The sequence below is a fragment of the Gossypium arboreum genome, chromosome 12 (genome assembly GCF_025698485.1).
Source record: "Gossypium arboreum isolate Shixiya-1 chromosome 12, ASM2569848v2, whole genome shotgun sequence".
Lineage (NCBI taxonomy): Eukaryota > Viridiplantae > Streptophyta > Magnoliopsida > Malvales > Malvaceae > Gossypium > Gossypium arboreum.
In genome coordinates, this window is record NC_069081.1 from 117,295,448 (window position 1) to 117,317,321 (window position 21,874).

General features: G+C 33.5%; 2 protein-coding genes across 4 annotated transcripts; one reads left to right on the forward strand and one right to left on the reverse strand.

Moving 5' to 3' along the window:
• Positions 1-552: 552 nt before the first annotated feature.
• Positions 553-4,336, forward strand: LOC108454012 (uncharacterized). Of its 2 annotated transcripts, XM_017752296.2 has the most exons (8): positions 554-998; positions 1,824-1,968; positions 2,069-2,237; positions 2,633-2,903; positions 3,072-3,337; positions 3,426-3,641; positions 3,753-3,855; positions 3,977-4,336. In XM_017752296.2, exons 1-8 carry the CDS (start codon positions 848-850, stop codon positions 4,036-4,038), a joined length of 1,383 nt encoding a protein of 460 aa, XP_017607785.1. In that variant the 5' UTR covers positions 554-847; the 3' UTR covers positions 4,039-4,336. The 2 variants fall into 2 exon arrangements, with proteins under 2 accessions (XP_052879513.1, XP_017607785.1); XM_053023553.1 differs by lacking the exon at positions 3,426-3,641 and having other exon boundaries at positions 553-998.
• A 1,219-nt stretch (positions 4,337-5,555) lies between these two features.
• On the reverse strand, positions 5,556-15,507 carry LOC108456787 (MAG2-interacting protein 2). Of its 2 annotated transcripts, XM_017755454.2 has the most exons (12): positions 15,201-15,507; positions 15,068-15,116; positions 14,745-14,918; positions 14,253-14,454; positions 13,875-14,095; positions 12,632-13,637; positions 11,539-12,515; positions 10,964-11,052; positions 10,449-10,808; positions 8,918-10,154; positions 8,531-8,796; positions 5,556-8,427 (listed from the first exon to the last, which is right to left on the reverse strand). In XM_017755454.2, exons 1-12 carry the CDS (start codon positions 15,291-15,293, stop codon positions 5,806-5,808), a joined length of 7,296 nt encoding a protein of 2,431 aa, XP_017610943.1. In that variant the 5' UTR covers positions 15,294-15,507; the 3' UTR covers positions 5,556-5,805. The 2 variants fall into 2 exon arrangements, with proteins under 2 accessions (XP_017610943.1, XP_052879512.1); XM_053023552.1 differs by lacking the exons at positions 14,745-14,918; positions 15,068-15,116; positions 15,201-15,507 and having other exon boundaries at positions 13,875-14,178; positions 14,253-14,361.
• Positions 15,508-21,874: the final 6,367 nt, after the last annotated feature.

The following is a 21,874-nucleotide window of genomic DNA, read 5'->3' on the forward strand; positions in this document are numbered from 1 at the left end:
ATTGTTTTGTGTTTGGATTAATTTTGAGTTCATGTATGAATTAAATTGAGTTTATTGGATCAAAATTTTAAACCTTTTAAAAATTTAAGTTTAGAATGATTTGAATATAAAAATTCAAATTATAATTGTTACATCTATAAATACCACCTTAATGATGGCGACCTTTTTTAATACTATTTGAATCAGATTGATCTAACCGATTAAACTAGAAATTGATTAGTATATCGGTTTGAATATAGGGATTGGATCAATCTTTAAGTAAATAGCTTAAAATAAAAAATATTAAATTAAAAATTGACAATTGAATGATTTTTTAAACATTTATAAATTTTAATTAAATCGAAAACAAATTATTTGACGTATTAGACCATTGATTTGGTTATTAACTCGTTCACTTTCCCACCGTCGCAAGTCTCCCGACCAAAAGGAGCCCTTGTCAAAGTACAAATGATGCCTACGCCATCTGAGCCACCGACACCTCCTCTTCTTAATACTATTCATATCGGATAACCCAGATCCTGCCACGTGTAACATTCAAAATATAAAATTCCTATCAAGTTGTGCCAAACGCGTACTCCTATTCTGTTTCCCATTTCATCCACAGTTACTCGCCCCCATCATTTTTCCCACATCTAATATACCCATTACTTGTTAACACTTCAAATTGACCCACTCTTTTTCTCCATTAAAAAGTAAAAATCAAAATGCGAGCTCTTTTCATTGATAAAAAACCCAACACATTGGCTTTCGTTTTCACAACTTCATATTAAAATCTCTGCGTCCTCTCGCAGAAGGAAAAAAGGGGAGAAAATTTGACCGTGAGTAGTAGTATTAGGCAGAAGAAACAATGGAGCTGTTCTATTTCATGGTGTTCGGTGCATTGGGAGCAGTGGTTGCAGCATTAGAGCTAAGCAAGAACAGCAAAGATCGAATCAACACTTCCCCTGCTTTCAATTCCTTTAAGAACAATTACCTCGTTGTTTACTCTCTCATGATGGGTAACTATATAACTCCCCCTCATTTTTTATTTTTTTTTTGTATTTACTCAGATCTGATTTAATTTCTGTCCTTTAGATCTCACTTTTATTTTTACTCTTAACATGTGTCTGATCTAATGCTGGTTTTTATTTGTTGTGTGTGTGCGCGCGTGAATCCACAACCTATTCCCTAGATTTTTTCACTTTTAGAGTGCAATTGAATTTTTTTCTTTTGTGATTTGGTTTCACTTTGAAATGGAAAACGGGATAACCTGCATATGTTTCAGCTTGTAAAAGGGAAGAGTAAATAAAATGACTTCCAATAAGCGTTATGTGGATTTTCGGTCCCTTTCTGTTTTCTGGTTGAGACATTGGATCTTGTGTGTGTTGGTGATAGGTTGCTATTACTTGGATAAACAAACAACCAAATCTTTGAGGATGAAACTATCCATTGTTGTTAGAGCTTACAGTGGAAGTCTTGAACTCATGATTCTTGCTGAGTTTAGCACCGTTGTGTTAACTTCTTTAATAAGTTTTATGGCAATAGATGTAGGGGTGATACTTTCTAATCTAGGTATCTACTTGAGATTTAATGGTCTGAGATGCCATTGGTCATGAATTTGAATTGTAGCAAATTTTGTGGTAAATCTAGCTTTTGATACAAGTCTTTTATGATGACGTATCTGTAATAATCTTAATCAAATGCATCATAAACACATTACTACTTATGTTTGAATGATAACCTTCTGGAGGTATGATCTGGTAATTGTGAAAGATAACTTTCATGGTCATTGGGTGATATATCTATCTTGCTGTTCTGATAAATGGTTGTTTATGTATCAATAGCTGGAGACTGGCTGCAGGGTCCATATGTTTACTATCTTTACAGTACATATGGCTTTGGAAAAGGGGAGATTGGACAGCTTTTTATTGCTGGTTTTGGATCCTCCATGTTGTTTGGCACAATTGTTGGATCTCTAGCTGACAAACAGTAAGCTTTTACTGTGGCTTCTGTTGTGATCCTGTCATACTCAATGAATGAATGTCGAAGGTTTTGTCTTAAATGCTAAAATATCTTTTGTTCTATTCAGGGGCCGAAGGAGGGCATGTGTTACTTACTGCATAACTTACATACTTAGTTGCATCACCAAGCACTCTCCTCAATACAAAATTTTGATGATAGGTCGTGTTTTGGGAGGTATTGCCACCTCCCTTCTGTTTTCAGCATTTGAGTCTTGGCTTGTTGCTGAACATAATAAGGTGAGCAATTGTTTTGTGCTCTTTACTTTTATGCATATCAGTCAAGCTTAAAACTTACGGCATATATGTGTTTGATTTTGATTTTGTGCCCTTTATTCTTGTTTCCTTACTATTATGGATGCTGTATGTTAGTCTGTCAGGTTGTTTGCCACCATGCCCTATTTTGGGGGGAAAAAACAATGATAAAGATATTTAGCTTACATCTCGTATTGAAAATGGTATATAGGAAAATGCAAACTTCGATTCTTGAACTTTCCATCATTGTTTTCAAAGATGTCAAGGCATGAACCATCTGTTTCTGCTTAGCTACATTCTCGGCTGCATCACTGATGTTGATACCTCTTTTAAATTTAATCTTGTTCTTACAATTCTATTTCTGCTTCTAATCTTTGCAGAGGGGCTTTGAGCAACAATGGTTGTCACTAACATTTTCTAAGGCAATATTTCTTGGCAATGGTCTTGTTGCCATTTTGTCTGGGTTGTTCGGGAACCTACTGGTTGATTCACTATCCCTTGGACCTGTGGCTCCTTTTGATGCTGCTGCATGCTTTCTTGCCATTGGAATGGCCATTATTTTATCATCATGGACTGAAAATTTTGGAGATCCCTCAGAAAATAAGGACCTGCTCACCCAGTTTAGGGGTGCTGCTGTAGCTATAGCTTCTGGTAGAGTTCAATATTTATTATAAACTCAATACATTGATCAGATTGACAAGTTGCAGGCCAAGTACTGTCTCTTGATGCCTTCTTGTTGTCAGTCATCCTCCATCATGCAACAATTATTTCCTTAGGTTTCTTTTTGTTCCCTTTAGTCTAATTTTTTGTGCACTTCAGATGAAAAAATTGCTTTGCTGGGTGCCATCCAGTCTCTGTTTGAAGGTTCAATGTACACCTTTGTGTTCCTTTGGACTCCTGCTTTGAGCCCCAATGATGAAGAGATCCCTCACGGTTTTATTTTTGCCACATTCATGTTGGCTTCTATGCTGGGAAGCTCCCTTGCATCTCGATTGATGGCTCGCTCATCACCCAGGGTAGAAAGCTACATGCAGATTGTTTTCGTGATTTCCTCTGCCTCTCTCCTGCTTCCCATTATAACTAATGTATGTTCGAATATCTCTCTCTCTCTCTATATATATATATCCGTAGATTATTCTATTGAGTGATTCGTAACTATATGGATTGTAACAGTTCTTGGTGCCTCCTTCAAAGGAGAAAGGCGGAGGCATCTCATTTGCTGGCTGTCTTCAGCTTCTTGGCTTCTGTACTTTTGAGGCATGTGTAGGGATATTCTGGCCATCCATTATGAAAATGAGATCCCAGTACATCCCAGAGGAAGCTAGGAGCACCATTATGAACTTTTTCCGCATTCCTCTCAACATCTTTGTCTGCATCGTGTTGTACAACGTATGTTAGAAGCTTTTCTATAATAGCTTTATTTGATCATGTGCCATAGACCAAACCCAATAAAGCTTTAACTCTGTAACTAACCAGCTAATGTTTGTTTTGGCTGTGAAGGTTAATGCATTTCCCATCACTGTTATGTTCGGTATGTGCTCGATTTTCCTCTTCGTGGCCTCTATCTTGCAAAGACGATTGATGGCAATTTCAGACAAGCCAAGTATGTAGACGACATCATATCACACCAAACATCCTTCATTGTCCTGTGTTATCTTTCAAGTCACTTCAAGCTGTTCTCTTTTCAATCATTTTGATGATGGTTATTATTATTTTATTTTCAGAGATGGAAAATTGGACAGCTATGAAAGAAAGGGACCCTGAGGCAGAGCCACTAAATGATTGAGAGTGATGTTTGGGCTACATACAGGGTCACCAAGGATTTTCTTGGTAGGTAGAAAGCAACAACATAACTCATTTCCTTTTTAGAGTTGCAATTGCTACTTGATACAGATTGGAGGGTTTGTATTTTGATTTTATGGTAAAAGAAGTAAAAACACAAGTGTATAAGAAAATAGGGGTCTACCCAATAAAGAAGATATGGGTTATATAATAGGTCATTATCGAGTATTCATGATTTGTTTTTTTTGGCTGTCAGTAGTTCAGCATTAAAAATAGTAAACCAAGTTTCAAAATCTTTCTAATTTTGATATTGTTCTTTTTTTCTATAGTGCCCCATAATTCTAAATGGTTACTTGGGTAATTTTTGTCCAGAAATTGAATATGATGTCAATCGAAGACTTAATTTTATTTTTAAGTTGATTAAGATTGTTGATAAGATATGATCACTGTTTTTGGAATCGGACCGTCTAGTTAGACTGGTTGCATAAAAAATCATAAGGTACTGGTCTAGAATAAGAGTTGAACGGTTGAATTGTGAATTGATTTACTTGATTAGTTAGATCGATTGAATCAATTTAATCGACAATTAAATCAATTAAATTATTTTTTAATGTTTTTAATATTTTAAATAATTTATTCAATTAATTGAATGAACTCCATTGGATTTTTTAGGATATAATTAGTTTTTCCTTTTTAAAATTTCTCTTCTTTTGATGAGTAGGTGAAAATGGTTTTATTTCCGAAGTCCTAATACGCACTAAATTATTCCACGTAGAAAGAAAGAGAACATTAGAAATGCCATCTATTTACTCGATTCACTCAAAGCAATGTCTAGTTTTAAGCCGGACAAGATATTCTCGCTCGGCTAGACGTGATAAACCCTGTTATATTTAATCATTATTATTCATGATAATTAATCTAATATATTTATATTTATTATATTAATTAATATGATTCTGACTATCATTAATAATTAATTAATATTACATGAATATGTTGAATCCAAAATTTTATTGTATATAAAAATAAAATAAAATAAAATTTAATGTCAATTTTGTTATATAATAAATAATAATTTTGTTAGTTTAAACGTTTTTCTAATTTGTATTAATGTGATATATATAACAAAATTGAAATTCAATCTAAATTTGGACTTTTATTTCTTATCAATTTTATTTTTTACCAATATTAAAAATACATGATGGAGGTTTGAGATTTGTATTAATGGTTTAGTTATTCTTCTTTTTCCTTGGAAAAGGGGTATTTATAAGAGCAGGGCTTTATGTCGGCAACTCTTATCATTTTTCACTTCTTTAATAATCTGGATATACGTTGGTGACATTAAGAAATCGAAAAGATTAAAAAGATTAGATCTAACGTAGTAACTATTCTTAGTGACGATGCTCGTGCACGTTAATTTAATAATGCATAAACTAAACGCAGATGAAAGTACTGACTATCGCCACCACAAAAATTTAGAATTCTTAACTAAATACCCAATCAAGATACAATAATAATTCATTTTCTATATATAAAAAAAAAGGATTCAATAAATCACATAAATTAGATCCTTCGTCCAATCCATGACGATTACAAGTATACGAAAACTTGTCCTCTCAGGTACTTTGGGTCGACGACCCCCCTAAAATTTTGTGTACATTATCCAAAATTACAAATATCCATTACTTTTCATGGTCTTTTGCTAGTTTCCACAATGACTCTGCAAATCTCCATGATTTTTCCTTAAAAGCCGCTCAAAGCAGGCTTTTCTTTATCTATTGCTTTCATTCTTAGGAAGTAGTGACAAAGCAGATTGAAGTGAGTTCCCTAACTTGTCTCTCAAGCTTGAAACTGTGTTCTTCAATGGTTCGTAACAACTCGTTTCATCAAGGGCAACCTTGTTGTGTTCTTGTACCTGGAATTGTCCCTCCAAGTATCTTCTAAGACTTGCCTCTGCAATGTTGATGAGTCTAAATGAAGCATTTGTGTGCATGAATTTTGTGATCATAAATCCTGCTAGAATCAGCTGATCAGCCTTAACGAGCTCCGATATGAATGTGGGGAACAAGATTCTTGCAAATAGAAACGAGATGTCTCCCTTGGTGTTTCCATGTTCATTGCTTCCTTCCTTTCTAAGCTTTGGCAATTGTGCTTCTTGGAACCAATGAGAGAAATTGCCTACTAAATAGCAGACATAGGAGAAAATAGTGCCAAAGGAAGATTTGGTGATGACAGTTGATAAAATCCCTGAGGAGAGGATTAGCGTTAAGAACTCGTGGTCGTTGGCAATGTCAGAAGTACCTTGTTTCATCTTGTTTTCGAGTGCAGTCAAAGACTCCACCTGCAACCCTTCATAAGGAAGTAAAAGCATCATCTTTGAAGCCATGAAACAATCCATTCCGAGTATGATGTCATTCAAGTTCCTTGCATCGCCTTCATCAAGTAATACTCCACCGGGTTTTAATATGGATTGGTCAATCAGCTTTAAGACATCTTTAACTCGAGATGCTTTAATAAGGAGCTTGAAAATCTCTGTCCAAGACTCGTGTAAAGGATGGATCAAAAGCGAATCCCCTTTCTTTTCTCTCTCCAAAGCTTCAATTTCCTGAAAGCTCTCCCATCCTTCATCCCAATCATCGCTCCAGCTATTTTCTGCATTAGATAATTCTGGAGAGGCTTCCTCTTCTTTCTTAATCATGAAAAGCCCTTCCCACTCTTCCAAAATGACTACCAAAACATCGAGATGAGGATCTGCATTGGCAACGGCACACAATTTTAAGAAGCAAGAAACTGCCGTATCAACACTTGAGAGGTCATCTGGGGTGATTTCAAAGCCAGGAGAAATGGCTGTCATAAGTTGAGATGATCTCAGGGCAACTAAAGTACTTGTAAACCTGCTGGAAGTATCTATTTGCTCGGGCAACCCATCATTTGAAGTAATTTGGCTCTTGTTATTAGCACATAGTGACTCATCCCACCCTACCCATGGATGAACATTTAGCTGCAGCTCAGAAGATAAACCCTTCACACTTTTACCAGCGATAAATTGCAAAAGCTCTAAGACATGAACTCGAACATTACTAGCTAGCAGCAAATCTTCAGAGAATCTGGCAAGTCTTTCCCAAACTGCACACCTGACTTTCTTTAACTCGTTGAAATCACCCTCTAAATTGCTCAGAGATGATATCAACTGATATAATTTCTGGTGTTCCCGAGATCCATTAGCCAAATCCTGTAAAATTGGTTCTAGCACTTTCAAATAAAGATGGGAAAGATGCTGGAACTCAGTTTCAGCTGATGCAGTTACAGTGTTTGCATGGTGTTGCAGTGCTTCAACAAATACTTCTGAAATAGAAGCGAAACCACAGCCAGAAAATATCATAGCTCTGCAGAAAGTGAAAATGTCTCTAGAAGGGTCACTGATTAAACCATTTTTGACATAGTCAACAATGGTGCTCCAGCTCTGACTAGGAGAAACGGAGTCCTCCATTACCAACCTCATGAAAACCTTTAAACAACTCATTAAGCAACCTGGGTGGAACTTGATTTTCGCTACAGAAATCTCAGCGGAAGCAAATTCTTGCATTTCTTCGGTCAACCTGATCCAGAAATTCAAAAGGAAGATCAAGCAGTCTTGCCATGTCGAGTTATCAGGTAGATTCTCATACGCACCATCTGGAGGTAAGATTACAATGAAATATTGCTTCATAATATCCAATGCCTCTGAAGGTTCTAAGAGTATAATATGTTTTCTACACAAGTCATATATATGCTCAAGTTCACTGCTTATGTTCAGAAAAATTTCAGGGTTCTTAGTGCTAAACTCTGTTCTAAATCTATCATTCAATTTTGTCAATAAATGCAGTATATAATGTTTGCGGACATCCTGCCATGATATGAGACCCTCAGGCACTGAATCCCTGTAGACACTGACCAGAGTCTTTACCATTTCAGACAAAGCTTCCAAGCTAAATTCATTGGTATGAGCATAGACTTCACTACTGAAACACTGCAGATTCAAACCACCTAATCCAGTAATATTTTTGAAGTTTAGGTCTTTCACAAAGGAAATTCTTTTACATTCTTGCTCAATAACCTTGTAATAATGAACTAATCCCAAAGATAATGCATGTGGTTGATCCGAGAGTATCATTGGTAAAGGTTCTTTGCTTTCCTCTAACTTCTTATAGCAGTCAGAGAGGAGGTTATAGATGTAAGCAAGGCGATGCTTATTACAACCATCAACTGCAGGGTATACGATCAATGATACAGTTTTGATAGTTTCAGCAGCATTATCAAGTATTTCTCCCTTAATTTCTGAGATCTCAGCCATGATGTCATCATTGGTCCAGATCTCAGAAATAAGGATTGAAGTTATGTACCTGAGTATTACCTGCAAAAGAAAAAAAAAAGAAAGTCATTTAATGGCTTAGAAGGGCATACCTTAATAATCTACCATTTTAAGCTAAGAAACATATACATGCACGGCCACATACCTCAGCTCTGTTTAGGCCATAGGTATCAGCCATTCTCAAAATATCCTTTAAAATGCGCTTCTTCTCCAATGTCAAAGATTCAATTAGAGAAAAAATGACACTCTCAATGTAACTGGCATCACCAGACAGAAAACGTGTAGTTTCAACCCCAGGAATTATTTGCTCTAAGAATCTAGAATGTTCAGTGACACGCTTTTTCTCTTCTAATTTCAGTTTCCATTCCCTCCAAAATGAGGATTGTACTGCATCGATCCTATTTATGTCATCTGAAAACAAGTAAAACAGAAAAAAGGAACAACATCATTGCATGAAAGTGCATGTAGGATAGTGCAAGCAAAATTATGTGGTCTGGTTTAAGCAGTTAACTACAGGAACTAAGTCTATTACCAGCATTAAGTGGCTTATTCTTTTCTCTAAACTTCCCGAGTAGCAGCTCTCTCCTCTGAGTAGGACCTTCACAATCAACTCCAGTATTATGTAATATGCTATAGGTCATTCCAACATTCATAATACTACACGTTTCAAGGTAGTTTTCCCTTGTTCTAAGCTGCTCTTCAATTACTTGTACACCACTAAAAGCATCCACAAGATTTAATAGGAAGGAACAACCAATGACATCTTCCTCTTCAGTAGCTGGCGGTTCTAAAATTGATTTTGCCAGAGAAGCAATCAAATCATCTCTAGGAGCAAAACCATTCCTCGCCAACCAGGACAAAATAGTTATCACAGTTTGTGTTCTTACACTTACATATTGCTTCCCAGAAATCAAGCCAGAAGTAAATTTCTTACTGTAATCTTCTTTTCTAGTTAATTCAAGCAACCATGGAAGTTGTATTGCAGCAAAAGATAAAATCTTTCCATTTTCTTGCAAAATCAGATCCCAATTTGTCCCATTTTCAACAGGCAGATTTTTAGCAACAAGAGAAAGCGTATTTTTAATGCTACTGAAATGATTTTCTTGATCAGCACCATTAAACCCATCAGCCAGTTCAGATGAATTTTTCAGGTCGACAATATCTTGAATACTGTAACCTGGAAGTGAGATTACTGAGGAACCTTGAATGGAGAAATTTGGAGCATTGGTCCCTGTCAATGTCATCAAAGTCTCACACTGCCCTTGCATGTCTAAATCTTTCCATGCAAGGAGCAACTCACTAATTGACTCCTCATCACAATGGCTCAAAGCAAAACCCAGTAGCTGCTTTCGAGAACTAATTTCCATATTCTCAAGAGGACCCCTTGCTAGAGCAGCACATAAATCCCAAACAAGACCATGACCCTTCTTGGCCAGAACAAGGCAGAGATCGAAGGCCAACTGCAGATCACCTGAAACTGCAGCTTCCCTAGCAATAATTTCCTCCACGGCTGATATTTCATCCAAGGAGCTCAATCCAAGAAGTTTGGCAACCTCAATTAGTTCATCAACATGTAGATAAGCTCCAGCTTGACTTGTGACTGCCATTTTAATAATTTCCATTGGATCTTTTATTTGCCTAAATTGCACTGGTAGAAGAGTCACTCCAAGGTATGGAAGTTTAACAGTAAGTGCATCAATAATATCAGCCTCTGCTTTAACATTTCTGCTACTTGGAAATAAGTTCAGACATTCCTTAGCCTTCCAGATCTGAAACAAGTTAAAGCAACACAATCAATTTTTTGTTTTCTGAATGAAAAACAAAAAGAAAAAACAGTATATTTCATTCCTTTTGACATCATTGAACCACAATATGAATTTATGCTGTCATCATTGAATCACAATAGCTCAATCAGTTGAACAGGGATTCGATTGATTTTAAAGATCATAACAGAGGAATCATACATGAGATTAATCTTTTAGAAGGATACCAGAGTTTTGGATTATTAAGCTATTCCTATATAAACTAAGCCATAAAAGATCATGAACTGACTCCAAACTTACTTCAGAGCAAGACAGACTTGAAGCTGAGAAGAAATACTCCCTTGCAGCTTGAATAACAAGATTTTCTGCTTTTTCTGTTGCCAAGGATGCTGAACTCGTACCCCTTAAGTAACTTCTTGCAAGAGAAAACTTCCCTGCTTTTAACAGTCCTCTGCAGAACTCTGTTAACAGATATTCAAGGTCCAGAAAAGGAAAAGCCTTCTCCTGCAAGCACAGCATATCACGCCACATGTTTGCCCACTCATTATCAGACCGGCCAGGCTGTCGGCGGATAAATTTTGAGAGTATGAGGCGAATAATCTGTTTTACACCTTTTTCATCCAAATGGGCTTCTAAGAAAAAATTCATTGGTTTTGGAACCTGTAGAAAAATATCATCAACATAGACTTAGTCTACCTATAGCATTGAGCTCTGCAGGATAAACAACTCAAACTGATGCTTAAAAGGGAAACAATTTGAAACAAAATTCACACTCACATTTGTCATGATAAAAGCATAGAAGAGTGAAGACAAACCTGGTAAAAGGCCAAAAGTCTCCCTGCTTCTATATGGCCTTCTGCCACTTTACATCTTTGATCAAGGATGCCAATGCATATTTCAGAATCTGAATTAATTATAGATGGAGAATAAGAGCTCAATGTGACAAAACTGAGGCCTAAAGTTATAAAGGGTATGGAATCAAAGAAGTGACGGACCCAGGTGGAGAAATGGAAATAACTCAAGCCCTTGGAGGATGAAAAGGAGGAGAAAGACAGAAAACCAGAGCATATGACTTCCAAAATCTTAATTCACTCAAAACTCTCCATCTTACTTACAGCCCTAAATTAAAACCTTATATACCCTTGTTTCCAAAAAGTAAAAGATTTTTAAATGCCACTAATATAATCCAGCATGGTAGGACCTAACCAGTCTGTGCACAATATAAGGACACTACCAAGATGAAATGAAAATCATAATTCATTCCAAGCCCCTTCACACTTTGTACAATCATGTGAAACTGATTAATGATTAACAACAAAAAGAAAAACAGATTGGAAGTAATAAAGTAGAATATTTTGGGCGAGTTGGGTCCATTTGATGCAGAAACTACCTTGTTTATGCGGAAGCTTTGATAATATTGCAGACATGGTACTCCACCTATCTGTAACTGTAAATAAGTATACACATTGCAGAGCACAATCTACAACTTCAACCTCATTCTTGAAGAAGCCACAGCTTCGGAGCTCCCTGCACCCTTCCTCAATAACCATCAAGCATAAATCTAATTTATTGGCCAAAGATATCTCTTTTAGCCATCTAACCAGAAATGACTCACCCTTAGTATGATCTACTTCGGAATGGCCATCTGCAGTGTGCTGTTGGGTAGCCAAGGTAACACTATGGGACCTTTTGTGCATAAATGGAATTGCCTTATTCCGTAATGATTCAACAACATTTTCCTCTTTGCACCTTTGAAGCATTGTTCTAAATTTTTCATAGTCAGATAATTGTTCCCATGCAACAAGACTCATGCTGGTACTTATCTCACCATCATTATCAGCATAAACCAGCTGGTGCAGGTATGAGATGTCCTCATGAAACTGCTTTAACCCGTAGACACCCTTCTGGCAAGCAAAGTCAATCAAGCAGAGGCAGTTGTCTAGCAACCCACTGTAGGAATCAATATCTCTAGCTCTATTCTTATACCAAACTGCAAGGTCATCTGTTGAAGGCCAAAAAGATCCTAGCAATCTCTTGACAACAGGTTCAGTTCTAATTTGACTCCCAATGTCATGGTTCTCAGGTAACTTATTAATAAAACTTACCATTTTGTCACATTCAACCCAATCTTCTTCCCTCATAGCAGTACTTGCAGGAGGAGACTTTCCAGGAAGCAGCTGCGCATATGTTTGCACAGGAATTGTTTCAGGAATAGCAGCCAAAATATCTAACATGAAACGAACAAGTGAATAAGGATGACGCTTGAACAGGAGGTTTAAAGCCCCAATTTTCCCCGTTTCAGCAAGTGCAATGGCTGCTTCATTCATTGGCATAACACGGAACTTGCTGTATTCCTGCACGGAAAACCTACAAACCCCATGTCATTAAACCATCGATCAGTAGAAACAAAAGAAAGTGGAAACCTATATACGTTCAAAACTAGAAGTAGCATGTGCAACTATTAAAAGCTGGAAAGCACATACCTGCCCATGTTTATCCCAATAAATGTTTCCAACCTGTCACGGAATTGCAACAGCTGAAGTCTAGACATACGGAAATCCCAAATCTCATCAGATTCTTGGCTGTTTGATTCAGAGAATTTGTATCCGTTAGTTAACTGCAGGCCAAATGCAAGTAAAGCCTTTGCTACTTCTTCTGATGACCCAACTTTATTTACACACTCATAAAGCACAAAAACTTTATCTTTAATGTTTGACAATAAGGCATGTATGTCATTTATTCCTTGGCCAGAACCCAACCACTGTGACTTTAGAACTTCATCCCTATCCAATCCATGACGATCAGCAAAGTCCAAGGCAGCTTGATGCTTGGAACTACCAATTAGTATCTTATACATTTCAGGAACAGATCTTTCTGAGAAAGATCTCAAACTCCAATGCAACTTAGAAATGTCAGATAGATTGGATCCATTTTCAGAAGTTTCCTCTCTTTGATCCAAGTCATGTGTTATTCTATTACTATTAGATAAATCAAACTCATTTTCAGATGATAAACTCTCTAAAACAAAAAGATATCCTTCAGACTGCTGTACCCTTTCTAAAACAGGCTGAGAATATACAGGTTCATTCTCTATTAGTTTCAGACCACTAAGAATGTCAAGCATGGTAACACAGCCATTTCGTTTACCAAGAGTAAGAATGTGGTCAGACCACCAAGTAAAATCAACAATGTCAGCTAAAATTTCTGAGCATCCGTTTAACAGTTCATCAGTCACTTGAGAATTAGTTCTCACTCTGAAAGCAAAACTCGTATCCAAACAGCTTTCTTTATCCAGCTTAAAGATATGCAAACATCCATTCATATCCAAAGTGGCAATATAATTTCCTTGGGGTGAGATTAACACCTTTGGGTAGGCAAGATGAGCTGCATAACCTTGTTGCTCACCGTAAAGGCCCTCAAATTGAGTAGAGGCTACAGGCTCCAAAACCAAATCCTGACCTTTACGCCAAAGAGAAAGATAACAGGATCCTATAAAGAATGATAAAAAGGAACTATTAAGTCTTAAACTAAAAGGTGATAATGGTAAAAGTTCATCTGCTCATCCAATCCTCTATCATACAGATACAAATGCTTCTTTGATTAAGTTTAGTACTTTTAACAAAGCCTAGAAGATTTGAGACATGCAACATAATGGTTTAAAGACAGTTCAAATTTAAGATCTGAGTTTTCATTTAAGGTCAAGGAGAATAAAGTATATGACCATACCAGATTTCCTATCAGCAGTAATGGAGTTGCCACCAGCACTGCCAACAACAAGAAGCAAAGAAAGTTCTGGATAATAGTCAAAGCAGAAAACATTCTGAGGGAATTGCTTTTTTAAAGCTAAGCCACTGTTGATTGTATAGGAGAAAATAGAGGCACTTGGCTCTTGATTGATCTCAATTTGATGAAAAGCTCCATCAGATGTCAAAACGGTGAAGCTACACCTGAAAACAAACCCATTAAATACATGCATGCAGTAATTCTTTACCTTCTATGGTACTTTAATATGTTTAGAAATCCAAGCAACCTGATGATCAAGCAAAAGTTGTTATATGAATTCATACCGGAAATAAAACTAGCATGAGCAAAACAAAAACTTACAAGAAAGACTGTTTTACATCAGACTCATCCGGTGCAATCAGACCTATTACTTTTGAAGATACTTTTAGATGTCTCGTAGTAATCCTTGTTATCTCTTCACCATTTGCTTTAATAAAATACACTACATCAGCATCATCAACGATTCCAAGGATATCTTGAGATTCTGACCAAGCTCCACATGTACACGAAATAATGCTGTGACCTGATGCATGGAAGCCAAGTTGGAGACCATTATAAACTGCAAGGAACAGCTTCTATAAAGAGCTTATAATTCTAACTTTAACCAAAAAGAAATATATTTTCTTCTGCCCCAAGCTATAACATGGAATGAGTACAATCTTATAACAAGAACTCTTTTCCTGTAATCATCACGAGTTTCTTGTTATGAATCTAAATCACCCCGAACCTTTTATCCTTCTATCAGTAAAAAGAATCTAAATATATGTTCATCAGAAAAATAATAGAGCATAAATTAGATAACACAAATCTTACTAGTAAAAATGCCAAAAGGTTCCTGGTAATCATCCTCCTTGCGCAATATAGTGACTTGATTTCCAGCAGCCACAGCGACACGCTCACCTCTAGGGGATACAATCAATGACACTGGTTTTTTTATTTTCTTCGGATTCTTATTGCCAACCAATTTCTCTTTCAGCTGACTTACACCTTCATTCAACAAAAGAATCAATTTTTTAAACAATTCTATCAACTACATATATTATACTAAAAACAAAAATAGTTACTAATCATATCAGTATCGCAATTGAATTACACAAAAAAGAAAAAAGGTGTTTAAATAATTAAATCTAGTATACCTCGAGAGGAAAGAAACGATAAGAAACCGCCTTTCTCAGCTTCACTTGACTGAATTTAGAGAAGAAAAAATAGAAAATTGTAAAACTGAGCTGATTTGTAAGAAGAAAATAAAGTTAAAGGAAAAGAGGAGACCTGTTGAAGAGGAAGAGGAGGATAATTGGAAGTGAAAGGCCGGGAGGCGTGATGACGTGCTTCGAATAGCACTTCTCTAACAGATTCCTCCATGGCCGGTGCCTTGCGCCAGCTACTGTCCCTCTGTTCTTCAAGATCTCAATTCAATTACCCTTTTTTTTCTCTTTATTACATAAAAAATATATAGATGAAGAAGAAGACGAATCGCAGAACAAATTACTTGGGAAAATAACGTGAAAAGGGAAAAAAACAACAAAAATGCTATGAATAAGACAGCCCATCTTGGCTGGTCGTTTAATTACTGCTTCTAAAAAGGGGCCTCTTCAGCCTAAATGGGCTTTAGAAGCTTTTTCTTTCTCATTTGGGGTTCATTAGGCTGCATACAGTAAATGGGCTCCATCCAGATTTTAGTCTTCAATCGAAGAGATCATGTTAGAGCTGAGAAGAAAAATCGAAAAATGGAAAACGATTTGAATCTCTGTTAAGAAATGGGTAAAAATAGCTTGTATACTAGTTATTCAACTCGAATTATATTTTATTTAATTTATAATTAATTTAATTTTTATGAATGTAAAATTTATTTTATATTTAATATAGTAAAATTAACCTTAAAACATTATATAAAAATTGTTTTTGAAAAGATACTATATAAAAATTACTGATTATTTTTTTATTTTATTTGAATTTTAAGATATATATATATATATATAATTATGGCACAACTAGTCATAATGAATTTTAATTTTTTAAACATTGCGTAATAAAAATTTCAACTATTAATGTTTATAATTTTATCAATTTGATACTTATTTTGTTATTTAAATTTGATCATCGCTTTTAAAGAGAGTTAAATTTGACCTTTAATCTTTTAAAAAGAGTCGAATTGTTATTTTTAAAATATTGACTAAAATGTTAAATTTTAAACAAGATAATCTAAGTATACTTCATACTAATTTTGTTGAATTTATATATATTATAATTATGACTTTTATTTTATTTTTATTTTATAAATTTTAAATTATTTATTGATGTGGCCTATATAACAAATAGTATTATATTAGAATAAAGTACACGTGTACTATCACGCCAACATCGTTAAAAGATTAATGTTTCAGTTAATATTTTCGTTAAAAAACAATCTAACTTTTATTAAATATTAATGGTCAAATTTAACTCGAAAATAATAAAAATCAAATTGAAAAATATATAAATGTTGAGACTTAAATTTATCTTATACTAAAAATATTCTTTTTTAATATAACGACATAATGCCAACCAAACACATCAAAATAATTAGAATTACTTGCTCTAACAATTCCTTATAGTTACAAATTTAGTAGTTACACTTTTTTACAACTACTTGATAAAAATATCATTCAAGCCCTTGTATTAGGTGTTTAGCTGTATTTAATTTTCTCTACTCAAAAAATGGACAAATCAATCTATATACATTGGATAAAAAAGCAAATTAATCCCTTTTTTAAATAAAATTTACCATTTTTATTGTTAGAAACTAGTATGACTGATAGAATAACAAAAAAATGACATGTGATGGGTTATATGTACTTTATGCTAATGTATAGAAACAATTTTAATAATAAAATAAATAAAAATTTTAACAAAAAACTAATTTACTATTTAATTTAACGTGAATAGATTAATATACTCATTTTTAAATAAAAAACAAAATACAAGATCTACCTATTAATACAAATACATCGATAATACTTTTACCCAACTACTATATGATATCCAAACATAATCTAATAACCGTAGTATTGAAACACTGAAAAAACTAGGACCACTTCTCATCCACCTTTTTTATTTTAACCCAGATTATTTACACGAATTAGCACTAACCTCGCACTGATACAGCCCACTATTAGTTCCCATGCATACATGCCTGACTGAACTTTACCTAACTTTTTTATCTATAATCGAATCTATTCCAAGCCCTACGATTTTATAAATCCACCTTTACCAAACAAATCGAGCTATACAATCTTTACATTTTCAATCTAGGTGTGGTTGACAACCGCAGCCGGCGGCGACCTCAACTTTCCCTATTGACTTCGTAAGGAGCTACAATGGTGATATCAGTATATATAGATTGTATTATATCATATTATCTTTTATATAATGGGAAACTCAAAATATGTGTAAAAATTAGGTGATAAATTTATAATAAAATAATTGGCATATAAATCAAGTACTATGGAGGCATTTTTATTAAGTATTGAATTACATTTTGTCTCTTCTATTAAAAAATAAGTAAATTAATCATTGTATATTAAGTCAAAGAGCAATTTGATCCTTTTGTTAAAAATGTCATCCATAAATATTGTTAAAATTAGTCTCTATATATTAACATAAGGTACATGTGACCTACCATATATAATTGTTTAGTTATTCTGCCAAATACGTCAATTTTTTTACATGTTTATTACAAGGCCATTCTTTTATTTACCTAGCTACAGAATAATAAGTATTTTTTAAAAGTTCAAAATGTTTAATAAAAATTTTAACAAAAAAAGGTTACATTAACAATTGTACTTGAATTTTAAAATATAAAAAGTAAAAAATTAAATTTTGAAAATAAAAATAGAGGAATTAAATTTCAAATTTATAAAAATAGAAACACCTTTAAAATATTATTTATTACTTTCTAAAATAATGAAATTTTAATAATATCACATATAAATTAAGTTAAGCTAATGAGTAATACCAATCTTAAGGGTGATTTAAAGGGAGCAAGTAAGGGCTTTGACCTAAAATGAAAATAATATAATTTAATTCATTTATGAATAATAAAAATTAAATTAATATACAATAAAATTACAATTTAACTCTTTCAAAATAAAAAAAATATTATGTTTAGTCCTTTAAAATAATAAAATTATATTTTAACTGCTTAGAAAAAGTACCTATTTTGGAATGTAACCCTTAGAAACACCTGTAATCTGAATTGACTGCTATATATTCTTGATATCTTTTCACTTTTCATTGTCTAATAATATGACCGGAAAAGAAATAATAATTGTTTATTAGATCAATGCTTCTTCTTTTATCAAGAGCCTCTCGCATGACACACAATTTGTCTTTGTTCTTTCGTTAATGTGACACCTTTGCTAGATTAAGAAAGCCAACTAATCAGAGTAGGAGGAACCTTTGAATTTCTCAAAAAAGGCTGTGGAAGATGAGGATTCTTGTCTCTTAACAAAAGGATTTCTTGGTTTAGATTTCCTTCCATTTATTGTATTGTCTAAAACTGATTTTTCTTTTCCTTTTTTAAAGAAAGGCGCCATCCAATATAAGAACTTACACAAATGTTTGCTAACAAGGCTTTGACATTAATATTTTAGGTTGGACTTGTTTAAATTATGCGTGAGTTGTCTTCAATTTTATTATGGTATGATTTGAGTCATACTCAATTTTATTTTTAATTCAAATAGATTAAAGCATCCGAGTCTCTATATGGTAGAGACTGAATCAATTAATTTAATCCTTATACTACTAAATAGAATTATATAAGTTCAAATTGTAATAGAATTAATATTTATTGTATAAAAATGTATTGAAAATTGTTCTTTTCAATTACAATTCAGTTCCAAACAAAAGATTCCATTTACAAAACAATAAAAACTTCAAAAATATTAACTCTATAGATGATATTTTTATGGTAATTATTAACTCCACAAACGGGTTAAGGGTATGACAAGTGTCACATTTATTTATGTGAATACATTTTTTTACTGCACCTTATAATACACTTGTCAAACTCTTAACTCACTTGTGGATTATATAAAATAATTTTTCATTTTTAAACAATAAATGTTTAACTTGACCTTATTTTATTACTTTTAATAGTATAAGTACTAATGTACTCCATTTAATAATAAAATAATTAATTTAATTAAAATTTTATAATAGAAAGGCTTTTCATATCGTTCATTGATCAATATATATTTTAAATATTAATCCTACTTGATTTTGATTCAAATATATATTCCTTCTACTTAAACTTGTAAATCTTAAAAGTTCTTTATTCTTATTTAGTATTTTTTTGGTTAAATAACGAAATTAGATTCCATAAATTTGAAATTTAAATTAAATTGTGAATTATTTTAGGTACTTAAAAGAAAATACACACAAAAGAAAATTCAAGCACGTGAGAGGCTATGGTGGAATGTGTGTTTTAATTATAAAACAGCTGTTCACGAATTTATATCTATCTAATTCTCCTCTCTCTGTATGTAATATAATATTCGATGCTCATCCCTAGACAGAGGGGAAGTACGGTGTTTCCAAGAAAAGCAGCTGTTCATAAAAAACATTAAACATATTTTATCCTATCCGTGTAACTTTATGTCTTTTCCGTTCAATAACACCCAATGAACGTTCGAACCAAATTGGAACGCTACAAAGTGGGGGGACCTTCTTCATCTCTTTTTGTATATATAAAATTCTAATTATTCAACTAACTTTCCGACTGAGAATCAACCGTGCCATATTATCATGTGGATATATTATCATGTGAATATAATATTATTATATTAATTGGTAACATTTCAAAATATTAAATAATTAACTTTTAATTATTTGTACGAACGGATAAGATTTTTATATTAAAATTATATTATATTTAAATAAATTAATTTTTATACATTAGATCAAAATAATAAATTAATCTTTTTATTAAAAATTATTAATCTTTACTATTAAAAAATTAATCTAAGTAAGAGACACATGTATTTTTATCTATAGAAATAGATAAAAAATTTAATAGAACTAGATAAAAATTTCTGTTATATAATCTAACAAGAAGTAAAAAATCTCAATAATATTTTTAACGATGGATGGCGCATGCGTTTTTCACTGTTGGTGATAATCGGCTCGATGACCGGTGGGTCCGCCATGACATGACATGTGCATTTTTACGACATCAATGGCTACTCGTGTTTATACTATTCCTACACATGTACGTGCGAATCAATGACTAAATAATGTAAGTGTAGAACCATACTGGAAAATGAAAAGCATCATTTTGCACACATTTGTTGTTGCCCATTCTTTTTATAGTCATGTACTTTTTAAATGAATACATGAACTTATTTACGTTAGAAAGTTAACTATTTTTATTATAATAGAAAAACTATTATTTTATAAGATAAAGTAAATTATATAATTTTAATTAATTAATAAATGGTCAAAAAAATAAAATGAAACTTTTCTTAAACTATTTTAACTAAGTTGGAATTCTAAAATTATTATTGTTGAAAAAAATTACTTTAGAATTCCAAATATCATTCTTAAATTGTAAAATGGTTTAAGAAAAAAATTTCTTAAACTTTACTCATAATATACCAAATATTTTCTAAAGAATATTATTTAACTTATAAAATATATATAAAGCGTGGATGCTAAGATATGCTAATAATAGGATTGAACAATATCCATAAAAGCGATTGAATGGTAATGGGAATACCTAAATCTTAAATCATGATAAAAATTCCATATGCATAGCAATTATGATGGTTTCCTTTTATATATATATATGGTCCATGGTTTGAAGGAGGCATGCATCAACAGTGAAGGGACTGAAAAATCCTTTAGCTCTGCTCCTATTTATAGGAGGGGAAGGCGGTTGAGTTCAAGTCATGGAATTGAGAACTGAAAACCTCTGAATATATATTTGTGGGAGGAGTATACACGACGTGATATTGGTTCGGCTCATCTTATTGTGATTAAAAATTTCAAGGCGAGCCGAATCAATATCACTCATGTATGCTTTTTTATTATTATTATTATCGGTTTAAAAAAAAAAGAATTCCAGAAAATTTACTGTATTTGCTGCAAAATCATGGTACGGATTTAACCATCCATTTCTTTGATCTGTTTCTTGAATTTTATCTTCTAGGTGAGAGTCAACTTCTTCATATATCCAGTCCCCATACAATCTTTGGATCTCTTCCACTTCCTCATGCTTCAATTTATATATATACATATACAAATATATAATCAGCCTCGTCCGAAGAGACCAAGTCAGCTATTAGTCAAGGACTAGCTTGCCAGCCTAACTCGCCTAGCATAGCTCTTGCTGCTCAACTCCTGCGCACTCAAACATGTGGAACTCATCTCTCCAGCCTTGCCAAATCAAAAGGTCATGTCCCTCTCCTACATGGTCGATACGTGAAGCCCATCAAGTCTTTTCCACATCATGTCACCAAATCCATCAAGTCCAATTGCTGCCTAGCTAGAAAGGTTATCTCTACTCCCCAGCCACTTACCAGGACAAACCCCCCTCTTGCAGGAAATGGGTACACGCCAAAACTCTACCAAAATTTCTCCGCAACACCATTCAACCTCTCCTCTTACGACTCTCTGCACGACCTCGAATGCCGCCATTCTCACCCTTCAACTTTTCATTATATCAATATATATATATGATCTCTTAAACATGTTTGTAGCTTAAATTATATATGTGATGGAATAGAAATTAAATTAGGGTTTGATCTTTAACTCAGCGTATAAAAATTAAGATCGATTATATCTCCTTTTACAAATGAAACTTGTCTTTTAAGCACTGTGTTGTGATTAACTTAATGCACATTAGAAGTAGTGGCCAAAATCTGTGCATAATTTTTACTTCACTGAATAACTAAAATCTTATCCAT